The 17,496-nt window shown below is 33.7% G+C and overlaps 3 protein-coding genes, 1 long non-coding RNA gene and 1 pseudogene across 6 annotated transcripts; 2 read left to right on the top strand and 3 right to left on the bottom strand.

Moving 5' to 3' along the window:
- Positions 1 to 393: 393 nt before the first annotated feature.
- Positions 394 to 12,690, bottom strand: LOC120162286. Its single transcript, XR_005519539.1, has 3 exons — positions 12,530 to 12,690; positions 560 to 564; positions 394 to 408 (listed from the first exon to the last, which is right to left on the bottom strand). It is a non-coding gene; the product is annotated as an uncharacterized LOC120162286 (long non-coding RNA).
- Positions 1,370 to 2,224, top strand: LOC120162268 (truncated FRIGIDA-like protein 1). The gene is made up of 2 exons (XM_039172442.1): positions 1,370 to 1,890; positions 2,053 to 2,224. The coding sequence occupies exons 1-2, from the start codon at positions 1,419 to 1,421 to the stop codon at positions 2,154 to 2,156; spliced, it is 576 nt and encodes a 191-aa protein (XP_039028373.1). The 5' UTR covers positions 1,370 to 1,418; the 3' UTR covers positions 2,157 to 2,224.
- LOC120162251 (inactive protein RESTRICTED TEV MOVEMENT 2-like) lies at positions 2,670 to 3,632 on the bottom strand. The gene is made up of 2 exons (XM_039172423.1): positions 3,351 to 3,632; positions 2,670 to 3,198 (listed from the first exon to the last, which is right to left on the bottom strand). The coding sequence occupies exons 1-2, from the start codon at positions 3,472 to 3,474 to the stop codon at positions 2,732 to 2,734; spliced, it is 591 nt and encodes a 196-aa protein (XP_039028354.1). The 5' UTR covers positions 3,475 to 3,632; the 3' UTR covers positions 2,670 to 2,731.
- Positions 4,314 to 5,949, bottom strand: LOC120162221 (annotated as a pseudogene).
- Positions 10,148 to 15,837, top strand: LOC120162201 (protein IQ-DOMAIN 31-like). 3 transcript variants are annotated; one of them, XM_039172379.1, is made up of 8 exons: positions 10,148 to 10,261; positions 10,355 to 10,394; positions 10,760 to 10,873; positions 11,609 to 11,905; positions 12,015 to 12,218; positions 12,729 to 12,809; positions 13,510 to 15,238; positions 15,562 to 15,837. In XM_039172379.1, exons 3-8 carry the CDS (start codon positions 10,790 to 10,792, stop codon positions 15,591 to 15,593), a joined length of 2,427 nt encoding a protein of 808 aa, XP_039028310.1. In that variant the 5' UTR covers positions 10,148 to 10,261; positions 10,355 to 10,394; positions 10,760 to 10,789; the 3' UTR covers positions 15,594 to 15,837. The 3 variants fall into 3 exon arrangements, with proteins under 3 accessions (XP_039028310.1, XP_039028324.1, XP_039028318.1); XM_039172393.1 differs by lacking the exon at positions 10,355 to 10,394 and having other exon boundaries at positions 10,178 to 10,261; XM_039172387.1 differs by lacking the exon at positions 10,148 to 10,261 and having other exon boundaries at positions 10,290 to 10,394.
- The last annotated feature ends 1,659 nt before the right edge of the window (positions 15,838 to 17,496 follow it).

The raw sequence follows: 17,496 nt of genomic DNA on the forward strand, positions 1-17,496 counted from the left end.
TCTCACTTGAGATAGTTTCCCTTGAAACAAAATTTTGTCTCCCTTGAGACAGTTTCTCTTGAAACATAAACATTGAAAACATTTCCCTTGAAATGAATTTTGTCTCTCTTGAGATAGTTTCCCTTGAAACAAAATTTTACCTCCCTTGAGATAGTTTTTCTTGAAACATAAACATTGAAAACATTTCCCTTGAAACAAATTTTGTCTCTCTTGAGACAGTTTCCCTTGAAACAAATTATTTGAATATGTTTTATTTGAAACAAATTTCATCTCCCTTAAGACAGTTTCTTTTGGAACTAAATTTTGTCTCTCTTGAGACAGTTTCTCTTGAAACAAATTTCGTCTCTCTTGAGACAGTTTCCCTTGAAACAAAATCTTTGAATTTATTTCCCCTAAAATAAATTTTGTCTCCCTTGAGACAGTTTCTCTTGAAACACAATCTTCAAATTTATTTCCCTTAAAACAAAATTTTGTTTCCCTTGAGACCGTTTTCATGAAACAACAAGATTGTTTCCCTTGAAACGAATTCTATCTCTTTCAAGACAACTTCTCTTGAAACATCATCTGAACCATTACACTCAGCTCAGACACGTACTTGAGATGGTCGAGAAGCATTTCTCAAATCAAAAATAGAATGTGCACATCAGATTTGAATATTTGAAGAATTTAAAATCAGGGATCAGAACTTAAAGATTCAAGAATCAAGATTCCAGACAGGCAATCGAAGATCGAGATTTCTCTCCAGAGCCCCAAGATAACATATGTTGCATATGCATTTTAGGCACACATAAGAGCATTGCATCCATAGCATCACATATATGCATAACTTTTCAGGTTTAGCTAGAGTCAATTTCAACTTCGCGGCGAAGGATATTGAACTCAAAGCGACACAATTTGCTCGAGAGTAGATTTCAACTTCACGATGGAAAATATCTAACTCGAAGCCAAACTTCACAATAAAGGGGTCATCCACGGTTTTATCTTCACGGCGAAGGGAATCGTGTCCACCCGTAACATACAATACTTGGATTTTAACTTCACGATGAAGAATATTCAAGTCAATGCTCAACTTCACGATGAATGAGACGCCGTAAAGATGTTGAGTTAAAAGAAAGAAGTCTTGAGCTATGTTATCTGGCTGTCGAATTAAACGCGAAGCATTATGATGAATGTTTGAGAAAAGTCGAACTAAGAGAGAAGAAGATTGAAGAATTATCTTCAAAACAAAGGAGATAGAATGAGAAACAGTCCAGTGATCTTGAGTTTGATGTGAAAAGGTGTGACCAGAGGTTCTAAAGAACTTGTGGAAAAAGAAGAGGAGTCTTTCTTCTGCCCTGCATCCTGGAGTGAAAGCTGAAGCAGCAAACATTTTGTCCGTCGATCATTCTTCACAAGCACATCTTCAGTTTTGTGTAAATATGGATGGAAAGAATTTGCAGATGTTCCTAAATGAGGGCTGGAAAGACCACAGTTCAATCGGTACTGAAGTTGCTATGGCCCTTCAACGTTCAGGAGACCCTGGAAAGCTTGTCTTGGATGCAATGGAGGGGTTTTACCCACCACATTTGTGCAAGGGAGACAGAGAGTTCGAAGGAGAAGTTGCCAGAAGAAGTTGTATTCTCTTGTTAGAGCAATTGATGGAACTTTCACCCGAGATTAAGCCTCATGTTAGAGAAAATGCTGTAATTCTTGCCTTTGATTGGGAAACAAAATTGAAAGTTGAATCCGGCCATGAATTGGAGGTCTTGGGATTCCTGTGGTTTTTAGCCTCTTTCCGATTGGCCTATGCATTCGATGCCAACAAGCTTCTCGGTGTTTTGGTGTTTGTTGCTCGACATATTCAAAATACGGAAATATTTAAGGCTCTTGGTTTGGAAGATAAGATTCATTGTAAAGTCTATAAAACCATTTACCTTCTCTTATCTATATGCAATTGCTTCATTCTTAATAAACCCGAGGCCATGATCCTGGAATGAGGCTTGGTAGTAGTTTACTGTTCTTTTGTGTCAGGAGGTCCAATATGGGTGTTAACTTCTGTTACTTGTTTCACAGGTTTCTTGAAAAAACTTGCTGGAAGCCAGCAGGATATGCAGATAATTAGATATATGTATGCTTTGGGACTTTTAGAGGAGGAGTCGCAGAAGAGGCCACGATAGTTTGTAGCTGCAGAAACAGCTTCGAAGCGTCTAAAAGGATCAAAACAAGGTAAGCATTTCTTTGCAATGATAGCTGGACTCTCCCTGCATTTTTGTTTAGTGCTACTATTGGTTGTAGTTTGTACTGACAGATTCCAATTTGGGAAGCTGTTGCAGGACCTGATGATGATCAAGTCGGTAGTTAGCCCGGAGAATGTGGCCAGCCACGACCACTGCGTTTTAGTTGGCTTTAATCAACGACCGGATATTCATTTTGTGTTGATAGTAAACTAACCGAAACAAACGATATTTGGATGGTTTTTCTTTTCAATTAAATTGAATTGAGCTCTTTCAGCATTTGTAGATTTATGCACTTATTTGGACTTAAAAAGATAGTTTTACTTGGTAAATTAAGACAACTTATTGCTTCTTTGGCAAGCCAATAAAGACACCAAACTAGTTGGTGGAACCCCTTATATTTTAAAGCCAATATGTTTATTACAAGTATACACATGCACGTACACAGGAATGTATATACATACGAGAGACGATTTACGTATGCGCTGATACGTATTTAAGAACAATGCAAACAATACTTAGACCCAAAGCTGGGACACCCACACCCCAATGGCAAACGATATACAAGCCGAAAGAACAATCCCCTTATTCCGCTCAACACCATCGAGTATAACCGATAACAAACTGTATTTACCTTCGGGTTTCTTTGAACTCGGAACACAACATGTTCGGTCACTGCTGCTCTTGATACCTTCTTCGCGTTCATTTTTCGTTTCAATATCTCTTCTATCTCTGTCGTTTTCGCGGTCTTCCTCTTTTTTGTGTGAACTCTGATCTACAGTATTCCGGATGATTTTCTTTGGAACAGTAATGCACAGATGTTGACCGTCGAAATTGCCTAGGATGTTTTCGGTGTCTGAATTCTCTGGTAACCGGAAGGTTTGGTCGATGTATATGCACCTGTTTTCATCAGGTATCCTTTCTCCTTCGACCTTTATGTAACCAGCTGACTCTTGCTCTATTCTCACCTCATCATGTTCGAACCCTAAATTATTTAGACCCAACAAAAAAATCGGTTAACTACTTAACCGACCGAACCGGTTAATATTAAATAAGTTTGGTTAAATCGATTTCCTAAAACAGAAATTTAAAAGAAAAAGTGATGAACCAACGGAAATAGATCGGTTGGTTTAATACCAGGAAGGTCAATGTCAAGCAAATAATTGCCCTCGGAATCCTCAGTCCAGTACGATGTGGGAACAAACTTCTCGGCGATATGGCTCGGCCACCGTTGACTCAGCCTATCTCTGGCGTTCGACATATTCAATTTGATACTTTTTTTACCGTTGCTAATTGGAAAATAAAACAACAGTCGACATACACACAAAACTTGATGGATTCATCGTTTTTATAGGATTGAAACTGTGCTTTTCGTTTATAAAAGACTTTGGGTTTGTCTATATTCATAAAGCTTTTCTTGTAAAGCTTTCTTTCATTATATTCTTAACCTAAAATCCCATTCTTGAAATGTTCTGTCTTGTGGGGGTGGATTGCTTGTTTCATTGAAAGAAAGATAAAGTACAAAATTCTCTACTTGTTTCGTAATTAAATTGGGAAACTTCAAAAAAAATTTAAAAGATTTAAATATGAAGATGAAATAAGCAGATGCTTCTAAAGTTAATATTAGACGGAATCAGTAAATTTAAATTACTACGATACCAGACCAATCGTAGACCCAATAAAAGGCAGAACGAGTTTGGTCCAAATTAGATTAGGCTCGAGATATACAAAAAGAAAAACCTTCCTTAAATGACAGACAAAGCTATGTAGTATTATTTTTTCCAATCACAAACTCGAATCTATAACTTATTTAAAGAGCATCGAACTCCTTATATCTGATTCAATAGGTGTAAATACAAGTGTCTTCAATCTCATGCTTTGCCTGTCTTCCCTTGCACGGAATTGAAATGAACTTAGAAAGATACTTCGTATTGAGATCATATCACGTCGTATTTTATGATGACGAGAGACAAATGGCAGATTACCTAATCATGGAACCGATGCAATTACCTGCGTATGTATGCCTACATACTTCTCTAGGGTTCTGGTCGATATTAAACATTTACAGGTAATTAAATAAAAGTATCATAGGCTCCAAGAAAAAAAATTCCAAACTTGCTGATAGATGATTTTGCCAAAACATAGACGCTAAATGAAGCAATCACAAGCTCTCAAAGATTTGAATATGACAGACAAAAAGATTAAAGATTACTTCGATTCAATCCAAAACAAACAAGAGTTTAGTTAACACAATATTAGACACGGGAAATCACAAATGATAGGAAAAGAGTGTGTTTATGCAATGTTACCGTAATTCCTAGCTCTGCAAATCTCCTCTCAACTTCTCGATTACATTTGTCATTGAACAACAAAATTTTGCTTCAAAGGCAAGGGAACTAACAACTCCCTCGATGGATTTGAGTTCTTCATGGAACTCGGGATGTAACATCAAAGAAGAGAAGTTCTCATCCACGACAAACCCAAGACATTTTGCGACATCTTCAAGCTTGGGCACCCAATCACAGATCTTCAAGCCCAAAACAGAGGATGCCTTAGGATATGGAATGGCTTGAGGAAACCTCTCATACTTTTTCAACCATTTCCCAAGGTACCGAATCAAATTCATCAACTCTTTACCGACTAACCTACTTAGTGAAGATGACAATATCACCTCATCGACATTGTTTGAAGCTAACAAATAATGCAAACAAAGCTCAGCATCCGAAAACCCATCATGCGCAACCATAAGCAAAATCGCAGCCTCCTTGGCCAACTGTGATTTCTTTCCGAGTCTGGCCTTTTCAATAGCCAGCAAAGCTTGACTCTCCCATTCCTTCCTCACATTAACCATACTAGCATAGCCATCTTTAGGTGGACATAGAAAATATTTCAATATGCTAAGCAACTCAACCGAACCCAAATTGCGAGCTTGTTTAACGCAAAGACAAAGCAAATCCGACCTTTTCTTGGCAGAAATATTAATAATCAGATTCGAATAACAAGAATGGTCAATCAGGCCATTAACAATCAACACCTCCAACAATTCCCAAATTTCCAAACTAATACAAGCTTCCAAAACCAAACTCAAAACATCTCTACCAATCAAAGACCCAACTTTTTCAAGCAAAACAGAAGTATAACCAGAATCGTTTAAATCGACCCCGATAAAAAAAAAACCCACCTTTCTCCCTAATTTTCTCAATAAATGGAGTCAATATACCAATAAACTCTTCTCTATTGAAGTTATGGATGTCTTTGAGCTTTCTATTTAACTTGGTATAAAACTTTTTACTCAATTCAATGAGTTTAGCATCAGTTTGAGAGATTCCCCAGCCCGTAAGGGGATTAACAAGCGATGTGGGATTGGGGTTTTCAGCTTCAGGCTTTAATTTGAGGAGAATATCATCTGCGTTTAGAAGTATGGGGTGCTCTGCTAGAGAACTGTGCGGCTCAGTATTAGCTGAGGCCTTCGTTATTATATCGAGCAAGCTCATCGTGAGAACAAATGAACAGCCCCTTAAAACAAACAATAAAAGAGCAGAAGAAAACAAGAGAATCACTAACGAGAGCCACCAAACAGGCAATCAAAAGGTTACTTAGAAAGAAGGAGGGAAAAACACTACCTTTAAAGGGATGACCTTGTGAATATAGAGAGAGACCCAAGGCTAAGCTTGACGAAGGGGCTCAAATCAATGAATAAGAGAGACCGACAGGAATGAAGGGTTTTCAGTGAAAAGATGTAGGGTTTTGGGAATGGAGAGTACAATGGAGCCTCAATGAAGGCCGAAGTAGTAAAGGAAGTTTATAGCGTACATAACTTGGGTTGGGCCTAATAGGTTTTTCAAGCTTATTGGTCCGTATTTAAGGATGTCTTTAGTTTTTTGAATTTTGAAAGAAAATAAACTCTTATATGAATAATTAAGTTTTTTAATTGGTAAATCAATTTATTTAATTATTTTTTATATACTATTATCATATGACACACATGATTTTTTCATTTTTTTTAATTATAATTTGGTTAATTTCTTGGACTAGTTGGGGTGACTATAAGGTAACATCTATTTGAAAGACTCTCAATCAGTTGACAACGAACGCTCAAACACTCTTATAAATGTTATACTCAAACTCAAAGCCTCTAAAAATAACCACCAACGTTTAATGATTGAAATAACTCAATTCGTGTCAAATTGATGGTTATAGTTGTTTATTTGAAACTCATGTTAATGATATCAAATGAGAATATCAAATTGAGATTGATGGACCCCTAGTACAAGAAAAATAAGACATTTATTGCATATTAGGCCTTTCAAATGTTTTTTCACTTGTAGCTTTAAATTATGTATTAGAGTTTCATAAAGTACCATCATCATAGTTATCATCATCTAATTATAAACTCTAGTAATCAAATTTAAGATTATCTCTTAATCATGAAAAAGGCTTTAGTATATCTAAAAGTAAATTCCTTAAAATTGATATGATATTTTTATTGAAGATATGGCTTATAATTATATCACATTATTAGAGAATACTCAATCATATTAAAATAATTTAATCTATAATTTTTTTTAAAAAAATTAAATAATTATTAAATTTCTTATATACTTACAATATTATTATAAAAAATCAAATTATTATAATATCTTTTATACTTCTTGAATTATTATAAATTTGTTTTTAAACTTATAAAAAAATAGGGTAAACTACATGTTTAGTACTCCAACTATCATTTTTGTTCTGTTTTGATCACCCAACTATTTTTTTCAAATCATATATAATGTTACATTTTGGTCACCCACCATTTAAAAATTAGTAGAACTGCTGATGTGGCATTATCATATGGTGTCACATCAACATCACTGTTATTTTTAATGACGTATGACTAAAATGAAATCAAAACTAAACGTTATGTATGATTTTGAAGAAGAAAAAATGGGTAATCAAAACAGAACAAAAGTGGTAGTTGAGGTACTAAACGTTTAATTTACCCCCAAAAAACTATTACCATTTTATAACATATAAGAATTATTTTTGCAACAATTTGATAAAATTGATGATTGTTTTATAATATTTAAAATTTCGTTGACAAAAAAATATTTTAATGTACTTGAATGATTATCTAATGTAGTTTACCCAAAGAAAAAAAATAGCACTAAATGCTAACAAATGTATGTTTGTTGAGGGATCCCACACATCAAGACCATTACCGAGAGAGTAGTTGGTTCCAAATAAAAACAAAATTTTCCTTTAGGGTTGTTGATGTACCTTTTAGGACAATAAAAATTTGTAGAAATTCAAATTAAAGTTGTTATTTCTCTTATAGGACTGGTAATTAATTGCCGACAATGAGGGTATATGTGGGAAAACATCTAATATCATAATCGGGAAAGGAGAAAATGGGGTAATACGTCAAAATCTCATTTGACGGTAGGTGATAAGAAAAAGATAATTTTATAGGCAATGAGAAAATAAAATGACAAAATTTTACCCTATATCACTGAAGTTTAGGCATTATATTGTTTATGTCATTGAACTTTCAAATTCTCTAATTATAATACTAAATTTTAGTTTTGACTTCGATTATATCACTGGACCATTAAATTCTAATGATACGATGATGTGGATGTATCTTTTTATCACTGTGATACATGAACAAAACAATATCATTTTGTCGCAGTTATTTATGCCTAACATGACGTATTTTTAGACATTAAACTTTAGAAGTGTATTGATTTTGCCATTAAATTTTGAACAAATTTCGTGTTAGGCGTTGAATTTTTCCAACCGTCGTTGGTACCAATCGTCACACGTTATCGATTGTCATTCGTGACATGATTGATATCAAAATGTGAATGTTTTGATGTCAATTTTGTTTTTTATATCGATTTTATCACGAATGGATACCAATGACAGCGACGATTCATTGCCAATGGTAATCGGAAAAATATAATGCCTAAAAGTGAACCAATTTAAAAGTCCAGTGATAAAATTGGTTCACCCCTAAAGTTTATTAGCTAAAATAACATATTAAGTGTTATAATTGGAGCATTTTGGAAGTTCAATAGCATAAATAATAGCTCGTCTAAAGTTCAACGATATTTGATAATAGAGATTAAAATTAACATTAACATTAAGACGTGAAAGTTGTTTAAGCCATTCAAATCAATCGTTTGTATCGTTAAACTTTTTTACCTTAAGTATTTTTTTATTAGGGATTTTACGTAAAATTTGAGTCTTTTATTTATGGGATTATTTATATTATCGATATCAACTCTTACAATGTAACAAACATATTATAAACTATTTAATATAAAACAATTTATAAAATTATACAAAAATAAAATTATGATCTATCAATTTAGTTGATCGTGAAAACCAAAATATCAACAGTCTCGCTCTGTTATTGCTAACTAATACTTATGGGTCTTCTTTAAGATTAATTAATATAATATTTGTAATTAAAAGCATTGTATCAATTTAATGTAGCGATTGACAACTATATTCATCGAGTTAGGTGAAATGTTAATATACAACAACCTGAAAATAGTAGTTTTATTAGTAAAATCTTTTTATTTATATTTTATATATAATAAAATTAGTCTATATAAATAGAGAAAATAGATTAATAGCATCATTTCATAATACATTTTTATAATATTTGATCAAATTAATTAATTAATAAATTATATATTAATAATTATATTTTAAAAATTAATCATTTATTATTTTACAGCATAATGGTTTTGTTTAAAAAAGAGAAAAATGAATTATCTGAAATCAAATACGATAATTGATATCATGAGTTTGATTAATAAATATCATAAAATTTACATAATTTTTATAAAATTATTATTCTATATCATAATTATATATATATATTGCCTTACACCCGTGCATCTGCCGCTATCAATTAATAGTAACTTTCACGTATAGCAACAAGGTGGAGGATAAAAATGTAATTTGAGTATAAGTCACGTCAAGGTAAAATAAACTGATAGATTTTATAAAATATATAATAATTTATACTATATATCAGCACATATTCATATTCATATATACACCAACAAATATATGATGTAATGAAATTATATTATACTCTTTAAACAATCTAGATTCAAACCATTCAATACTTAATTTTGATTTCATTGTTTAATTTAGTATATACTTTTTTTTTCTAATTTCAATCTAATATTTTTTTTAAATACAATAATCTTTAGATGATTACAGTCCTGATTAGATTTATGACTTGTTCCATGTAATCTATTATAACAAAATCTAATAACTGACAACTAATATTTTTTAGCATATTAACCTCTATATAGTCATAATAATTATATATCTAATATTTGAGAGTAAATAATATAAAATATTCATCCGTCACGATTGAAAATAAGACAAACTCCCTCTTAATTCTGATTTACACAAATATATTGCTTATTTCCCTCTACTTTCATTATCAACCAAACGCCATTATCCAGAATTATAATTTTTTGTCTAAATTAAAAAAGATGAATTGTTAACATAAACTTATTCCAACCACAATCATAATTAATTATTATTATTATTATTATTATTATTATTATTTTACCTAGAGACCTATTTTAAATATCATTATATCATTTGGTCAAATTATATATTTATATAAAAGTAAAGTACTAATTTGAACATTAGAATAAAATGTAGGTATCAAATTCTATATTGACACTTTCTAAAACTGAGTCGTTGCTTCTTTGTTCGTTCCCGAAGTACCCGAAGTAACGTAATGTGGGCCAGGCAACCCAAAATCTTAAAATCATCCCCTATGCCAACTCCTATCTGCTTTAATCCCAACGATCAAATATCCACTGTCGGTACCATCCAACGGCTCAAATCAATCTAGTGAAAAATCATTACACTGGAACTGCACGTACCAGATTACCCATCGTTATTTTTGGAACTTCCCTCACTCTCTATACAAAACCAGAGCAAAACAAAAGCGAACCCAAAACAAATAGAAAATCTTCCAGTTTTGCTTGTAAGCTTACTCTCTGATATGCGCTAGCTTTCTCACGGTAAATTTTGATTTACATTTTCTCTCTTTTCTTTTCTTTTTTTATTTGATTTTGAAGAAAGCAAAGGAAAACAAAGGTGTTTTTGAAAATCAGGAACTATAGATTTGAACTTCGAAAGTATTGCATTTGCGAGGTAAGTATCAGATCTGGTGTAAATTATTTAGTCGTAAAATGTTTTCCTTTGTTTATTTTATTTTGGCGCCATATTGTTTTTCTTTTGATTTCATCTACCAGTACATCGTACCTGTAACGGCTAATGAATTTAATTTATTATTTTTATACAATTTGGCTTAGAAATTGTTAGATCAATGGATCCTTAGCTGATTCTAGTAATTTGCTTTGCCTTTTGTTTATAATTGTTTGTAGAACTTTTATTTTACTGTAATTTGTTAAGCGTGGCTTCTGTTGTCGTTTGACATTTTTTAATGATTCTTGAATTTAGGGTTAATGTATTCTTAAGCTGTTACAACATAGAATGATGTTGAAAGTCTATTACAGGTATTTTCAGTTTCTCGTGGTCTTTGCGTTATGGGAAAATCACCAGGGAAATGGATTAAGACGGTGTTTTTTGGAAAGAGAACTTCCAAAACTGGTTACCATAAACGAAGAGGGGTAATAAATTTTACTAATTACTACTAAAAATCACATAGATGTTTAGATCATGTGCATGAGAAACCGCTAATAATATATTATAATATAATATTTACTTTTGCTAATATTTTGCGCGATAATAAAATACTGTTTGCAATGCTATGATATATGAAGTGTTTCCTTTAAATCATTTGGCTATCAAGAAAATGTATTTTCTATGAAAAGAGCTTAGGATTCCATTTATTGATATTATCTGATTCAAGGTGCACTGTGTTAAAGAAATTGATTTATATATCTCTTTCAGCAACTGTTTGTCTTAATAACTTGTGGCATGTGGTTCCATCTTAGATTGAGAGGCAAGAGCTGCTTCTTAAACTGTGGCATCCAATAATGCAAACTCTGTGTTTGCAAATTCTTATGTGATAGTTTATCAACTGTATTCTTTCTCTCTATAGCATATATCTGAATAATTTTCAGTTTATGGATGGTTCCTCTGTTATTTGGTTTATTTTTTATGGCTTAGTTCCATTCACGAGAAAATTAACTAAATGTAAGATTAACTGATTGAAACATTAGCTGCCTGGAAATTTCTTTGGGAGCTGTTGTATTTAACATGGTTGTTTCGATGCTTTTATCTTGGGAATATATCATTTCTTTCCTGGAATCATGAGATAAACATGATTTGGCATCTTTCTTCCATCAATCCTAAAATATTAATACATGCTTTCTGTTTTTCATTTGAACTGTTATCTGCAGAATGCTGCCAATGTAAAGGAGGTATTGGTTGCAGTCAGGGCATCAGAAACTGATGTTGCGGTGGCTCCTCCCTTTTCTTCACAGCTTAATCCATATGCTAATGAGAGGGATGAAAGGAAATTAGAAGTGAAAAACAATGAGGCTGCAAATATATCTAATGATGACGGGATATCACTGCCAGTGAGTCAAGGCATAGATTCTCCAAGTTCCACTCTCCAAGATTCGCAATATGATCCAGAAAGGGTTAAGGAAGAACAAGCAGCAACCATTGTTAAGGCTGCTTTTAGGGGTTACCTGGTATTTTTTTTCTTTTTTCCTGTGCAATTTTACTATCATTTTTCAAATAGTTTAGTAAGAACCTTTACTTGAGATTATCCTTCTACTAATATCAGTTAATTATGTGAAGGCACGCCGAGCATTCGGGGCCCTCAAAGCCATTATAAGGCTGCAGGCACTTATTCGTGGTCACTTGGTTAGAAGGCAAGCTATTACTACTTTGTTCTGTATGATGGGAATTGTCAAGCTACAAGCTCACGTTCGTGGAGTAATGGCCAGGCATTCTGATGGTGGTCTTGAAGTGCAGAAGAAACTCAATCAAATGAATCTTCAGGTAATACTTTTGGGAATTTGATCATGGACCAATTACTATTCATGATTCATCTGGGAAATTCTTTAAGTATATGCTCTCATCCTGGTTGCTAATAATTGAAATTTATCATACAATCACCATCCCTTTCATTCAAATTCTCTTTGATGGTCCATATGTAAACTAATTGATTAGACCATCATGAGCCATGTTTAGTGAGAACTGTTAAAAAGAGATTTTTGGCCTGAGGTTTGAGCAGAACTTAACACCACATACTTCGGGTTCGACGGGTAGTCATTTACAATTTGAGTGGTGAAAATGCTTTTGAAGTTAACTCTTGTCATTGCTTGTAAACTTTTACTTCCAGTAATCACGATCTGCAGGATTTAGTAGCATATATGAATTTTTGAAGTATAGAACATGCTCTTTTGTTTTAGTCCTCATCCTCATCTTCCTGCATTAAATTTGTAATTATTCAAGAAATAGGTAAGCTGGCCATTTTTGCTTTGTTAATCTTATTTCATCGTTTGGCAGGAAAGCAATCCTGTGGCTTCTCTTGGAGTGAATAAGTCTGCTCGCATTGGAAAGTTGTCAGAAAATGCTTTTGTTCGTAAGGTATGGTTGGTATTGTGCTTACATTTCTTATTTATGAAATAGAAAATATATGGAGTTTATCTTGATACTGTGCCCCTCTTCTGGAGATGACTCCATGCATTGGCTATTATGCTTCGGTGGCTTTATCCTTATCTATAACTTTTTTTTTTGACCTGGAAAACATTACGTAACTACCTGGCCTTTGGCTTTATCTAGCTGTCTGATCCATCGTATCATGGTACGTGGCTTATTCAGGCGATAATTTTCATTTCCCAAGTTTTCAAATATTAATATTGCTTCATGAATAAAATAGATCGGCAAAAATATATGAATTTATTCTTGTTCAATGAAGATTATGCTAACTTTTCTTGCTAATACTTACTCTCCCGTTTCATTAATATTAGGTAGGCTCAAAAGTATCATTTAACGTTTCCTGACTACCAGACGTGAGACGTAGATGTTTGGAAGCCTGATTGATAATTCTCTCTCACTAGATTATGCAAAGATATTTCTCATGTCTTTATGAAAATCTGAATCAGCGGTACAAAAATATTGCGCATAATCAAACCTAAAAATATTAGGTGCTAAGAAGCATATTGTTAGCTATCCCCAGTCAGTAGACATGATTTCTTAAAATGGAATTTGTTTGATTTGTCCCTTTTATTGGGCTTACTTTTCTCTTTCACATTAGCCAAGTGACCGTTGGATTTTTCTTCTTTAGCTTGTTGCTTCATCACTTCCTATATTGCCTCTGCTCCTCCATGTTGATGCTGGGGAACCTAATTCTGTCCGGAACTGGTTAGAGCGCTGGTCAGCATCCTGCTTCTGGAAACCAGTTCCTCAACCGAGAAAGGCCTCCGGCTCTAAGTTGCAGAGGAAACAGGCTAATGGTCATGTTGACATTGATACAGGTCGACCAAAACTGAGTGTTCGCAGGATTCGTCCTGCAAATCTGGATGGTACCTCTGTTCTAGCAACCTCTGAATTTGACAAGCCCAAGCGTAACCTGAGGAAAGTTTCCAGCAATCCCGCTGAGTCGTCAGTGCAGGAAAACCCACAAAATGAGTTTGAAAAGGTTAAACGCAACTTGAGAAAGGTTCATAATTCTGTAGTAGAAAATTCAGTGCAGTCAGAGGCTGAATTTGAAAAGCCAAAGCCGAGTTCAGAGAAGGTCTCAAGCACTACTAACATAGATATCGTGGAACAGAGCCTTAATAGTTTGACTGAGAAGATAGACAAAGAGATGGCCTTGACAGTGAATAGTTCTGCCGAGAAGATGAAGAACGAGATGTCCGTCACAGTAACTAGCTCAACTGAGGAGGTGAGAGAGACTACCACAAGAAATAGCGCAGCTGAGAAGATGAACAAAGAGACGGACTTGAAAATAAATAATTCGGCAGAAAAGATGAAAAAAGAGACAGCCGTGATGGTAAATAGCTCGGCTGAGAAGATGAGAGAAGAAACTGCTACAACAAATGGCTCAGCTGAGAAGAAGAAGAAAGAGACGCCCTTGACAATAAATAAAGCACCTGAGAACATGAAGAAAGAGATAGCCATGACAGTAAACAGCTCAACAGAGAAGATGAGACAAGAGACAGATACAGTAAATAGCACAGTTGAGAAGATGAAAGAGAGGGCGTTGACAGTAAATAGCTCAGCAGAGAAGATGAAGAAAGAGATTGCTGTGAAAGTGAATGGCTTAGCTGAGAAGATGAAAGAGATGGCATTGACAGTGAATAGCTCAGCGGAGAAGGTGGAAAAAGAGATTGCTGTGAAAGTGAATGGCTCAGCTGAGAAGATGAAAGAGATAGCATTGACAGTAAATAGCTCAGCAGAGAAGGTGAAGAAAGAGATTGCTGTGAAAGTGAATGGCTCAGCTGAGAAGGGGAAGAAAGAGATAGCTGTGGAAGTGAATGGCTCAGCTGAGAAGATGAAAAAAGAGACAACTTTGGCAGTTTCAAAATCAGTTGACAATGAAACTGTGTCATGGCCATTGGTGATGAATGAGACATTGGATATATTTCATGCGGATCCTGCTATTGTTGATTCAAAGCCTTCAATTGATAGAACTGTCAAGGGTAATAAAACTTCCGCGGCAAATGTGGAGCTGAAAAGGAAGGACGACTCGATGAACAATGAGAATCAGAAGTCCAGCAGGAAAGCTTTTAATCCAGCAAACCAAGATCATACAGAAAATGGGCCTCAAATCAGTCCTCCACTTCCAAGCTACATGGCAGCAACTGAATCTGCCAAGGCTAAGCTGAGACTGCAAGGTTCTCCTCGATCTGGTCAGGATGGAGATGACAAAAATAATCTCACTCGTCGCCAGTCTTTGCCATTTTCAGCTAACGGTAAAAGCAGCTCACAGTCACCAAGGGGACAGAGACTGGTTCATGCAGGGAAAGAAGGTAGCAAAAGCGAGAGAGCATTGTCATCCAGAGACAGAAATGGTATGAAATGCTGATTCTTGGTTAGAACTTGTCAGTTCTTTTTTCTCAAGCTTGTCTCAAGTCTGACACGTTCATCGTACAACTTCCCTAAAGGCTGTATATTAGTTTAATTAGTAGACATGTTTCAGCAATGTCGGTTGGTTAGCGGTTAATGCTTTCCTTCAGCCTTGTCCTTGCTAAACGAATAGGCATGGATCTAGACAGTGATCTATACCTTCTATAACATAAAAAACTAAAGAATGCTAGCCATTTCTTTTACCGAAAATGGTTTCCATCTCCCCATGTTAATAAATCCACCTTTTCGTTTTTGTTCAATCTTGCAGCAAAGGCGACTCAAGTAGAGTGGAGGAGATGATCTCGTTGTGAATTGAGGATTCAGCACGAATAGGTTCAAAATTCATATGCTTTGTGGTGTATAAAATTATTAGAACATACTATGAAACTGAAACTGGGTCAATAAGAGGTGTGCATAGGCCAGGTGCCAATGAAAAATTCGGTATTTCTCGGTGTTTGTGAGTGTAAATCAATAGGTTTCGAACTTTCAACATGGCCACAAAACAATCATCGTTATAAAAGTTTATTTTCGTTTGTTTGTTGAAGCTTGCCTTGCTACTGATGTTGTATTATTGCTATTCATAGTTGTTCTGCGTATTAGAGTGTCCTAGAACTTCAATAGATCTGTGTTTCTTGTTAACTAAGCTAACTTGTATCGGCATTGTTTTCGACAGTTGCAGTAAACCTATCAAGTCTACTTGGACAAGACGGTACTGATTCGGTTAGTTCTTGGTCCTTTGATCTCGAATATGTATATATATTTTTGTTAGTTCTAAAGTTACTGGCAAGCTTCCATAGGAAATTTTATGATAACAGATGATATTAAAAGAAAGGACCTCTACTACTATGGACAAAAATGTTAGAACAATTAATTACGCCGTTAATGTCCATCAATTTTTAAGTAATTTTGATTGTCATTATAATAAATTTTAACTCTCAATATTTATGCATCATGTCAATTTGATTTTAATTTTAACCTTCAATATTTATAGAATATTTTAATTACGTGATAATCGTTTTTTATTATCAATATTGAATTGGTATAATATGTAAATTTTGATAACTAAACTTCTTATTCGACATGATTATATTTAATTTTTGACCTTTTTATTTTATATGTAAAAGATTTTTATAATTCATGTATATATATTTGTATTTTCTGTGACACTGAGTACAGTCCTCGCTGGCCATTGGCTGAGTATCATGGGCGCCCTAAAGAACGCTGAACACTTTACCATCCTCAGTAACATCCGAGACTTTCATAATCGAATAATAATAATAAATAAAATTCTCATTGATTTACAAAGAGTCCAAACTTGTTTACAAGATTTTAGTGATCTGAGAAGAATTTATAAATTATACCTCTAATAAAAAATATCGAAAAAAGAATTAAATTGTAAGAACAAATAGAAATAAATAAATTTACTTGTAAATTATTTTCTTTATTGCATTTAATAAATTATCGAATAAATATATCAAATTCTAAATAGAAAACTTTTGAAATATTTATTAAACATCCAACTATTTACACAAAACAAGTATGATCCTCTTTCAAGATAGCCCAAATTCGATTTAAAAATTCTCCATATTGTCAAAAAAAATTAACAAAAGATTATTTAAGTGAAAAGTAAAAAAATAATTTAAAAATATCATATTGACATCGTTGTTAATGGTGGTGAGTAACAAAATATATAAAATGTAATATCAAGTATGAATTTGGAAAAAATAATTTGATAATCAAAACAATTAAAATAATAAACGAGTGACTAAATAGAAAATACATAATTTTGGGCACGAGGCAATAGGGGTCACTGGATAGGTGTCCCTCCTGTCCAAGCTCAGTTACGCACCTGAAAGAGTCTTTTTTTTTTGTATTATTTTAATGAAAAAAAGGAAAGATTAAATTAACACATCAATCTCTAAGTTGTTAATAAGGCAAGTCATGGACATCTTTACGAAGAATACGAGAAAGATTATTTGGAATTGAATTGTATATAGCTAGAGATTCTACCTCATTGGAAACACATTTGATCATGTAATTAGTCGTTTCATTAGTTTCTCTTGTACTATACCCTATTACAAAGATCAATGATGGTTCTCACCTAGAAAAATAAGGTTCATGAATAATTGTGATAGGAGTTTAATAACGTCGTTCTCGGACGACTGCATGCTCAAAATCATATTGCCATTCTAATTTGATATCT

The sequence above is a fragment of the Hibiscus syriacus genome, unplaced genomic scaffold, assembly GCF_006381635.1.
Source record: "Hibiscus syriacus cultivar Baekdansim isolate YM2019G1 unplaced genomic scaffold, ASM638163v2 tig00002889_pilon, whole genome shotgun sequence".
NCBI classification, from domain to species: domain Eukaryota; kingdom Viridiplantae; phylum Streptophyta; class Magnoliopsida; order Malvales; family Malvaceae; genus Hibiscus; species Hibiscus syriacus.

Excerpts from the sequence above, each read along its gene's own strand:
- LOC120162268 (XM_039172442.1), top strand. The coding sequence starts at position 1,419 with ATGGATGGAAAGAATTTGCAGATGTTCCTAAATGAGGGCTGGAAAGAC. Across the intron at positions 1,891-2,052 it reads TTTGGAAGATAAGATTCATT|GTTTCTTGAAAAAACTTGCT; the intron begins GTAAAGTCTATA and ends CTTGTTTCACAG.
- LOC120162251 (XM_039172423.1), bottom strand. The coding sequence starts at position 3,474 with ATGTCGAACGCCAGAGATAGGCTGAGTCAACGGTGGCCGAGCCATATC. Across the intron at positions 3,199-3,350 it reads GCTTGACATTGACCTTCCTG|GGTTCGAACATGATGAGGTG; the intron begins GTATTAAACCAA and ends TAAATAATTTAG.
- LOC120162201 (XM_039172379.1), top strand. The coding sequence starts at position 10,790 with ATGGGAAAATCACCAGGGAAATGGATTAAGACGGTGTTTTTTGGAAAG. Across the intron at positions 12,219-12,728 it reads TCAATCAAATGAATCTTCAG|GAAAGCAATCCTGTGGCTTC; the intron begins GTAATACTTTTG and ends ATCGTTTGGCAG. Across the intron at positions 15,239-15,561 it reads GTCATCCAGAGACAGAAATG|CAAAGGCGACTCAAGTAGAG; the intron begins GTATGAAATGCT and ends TCAATCTTGCAG.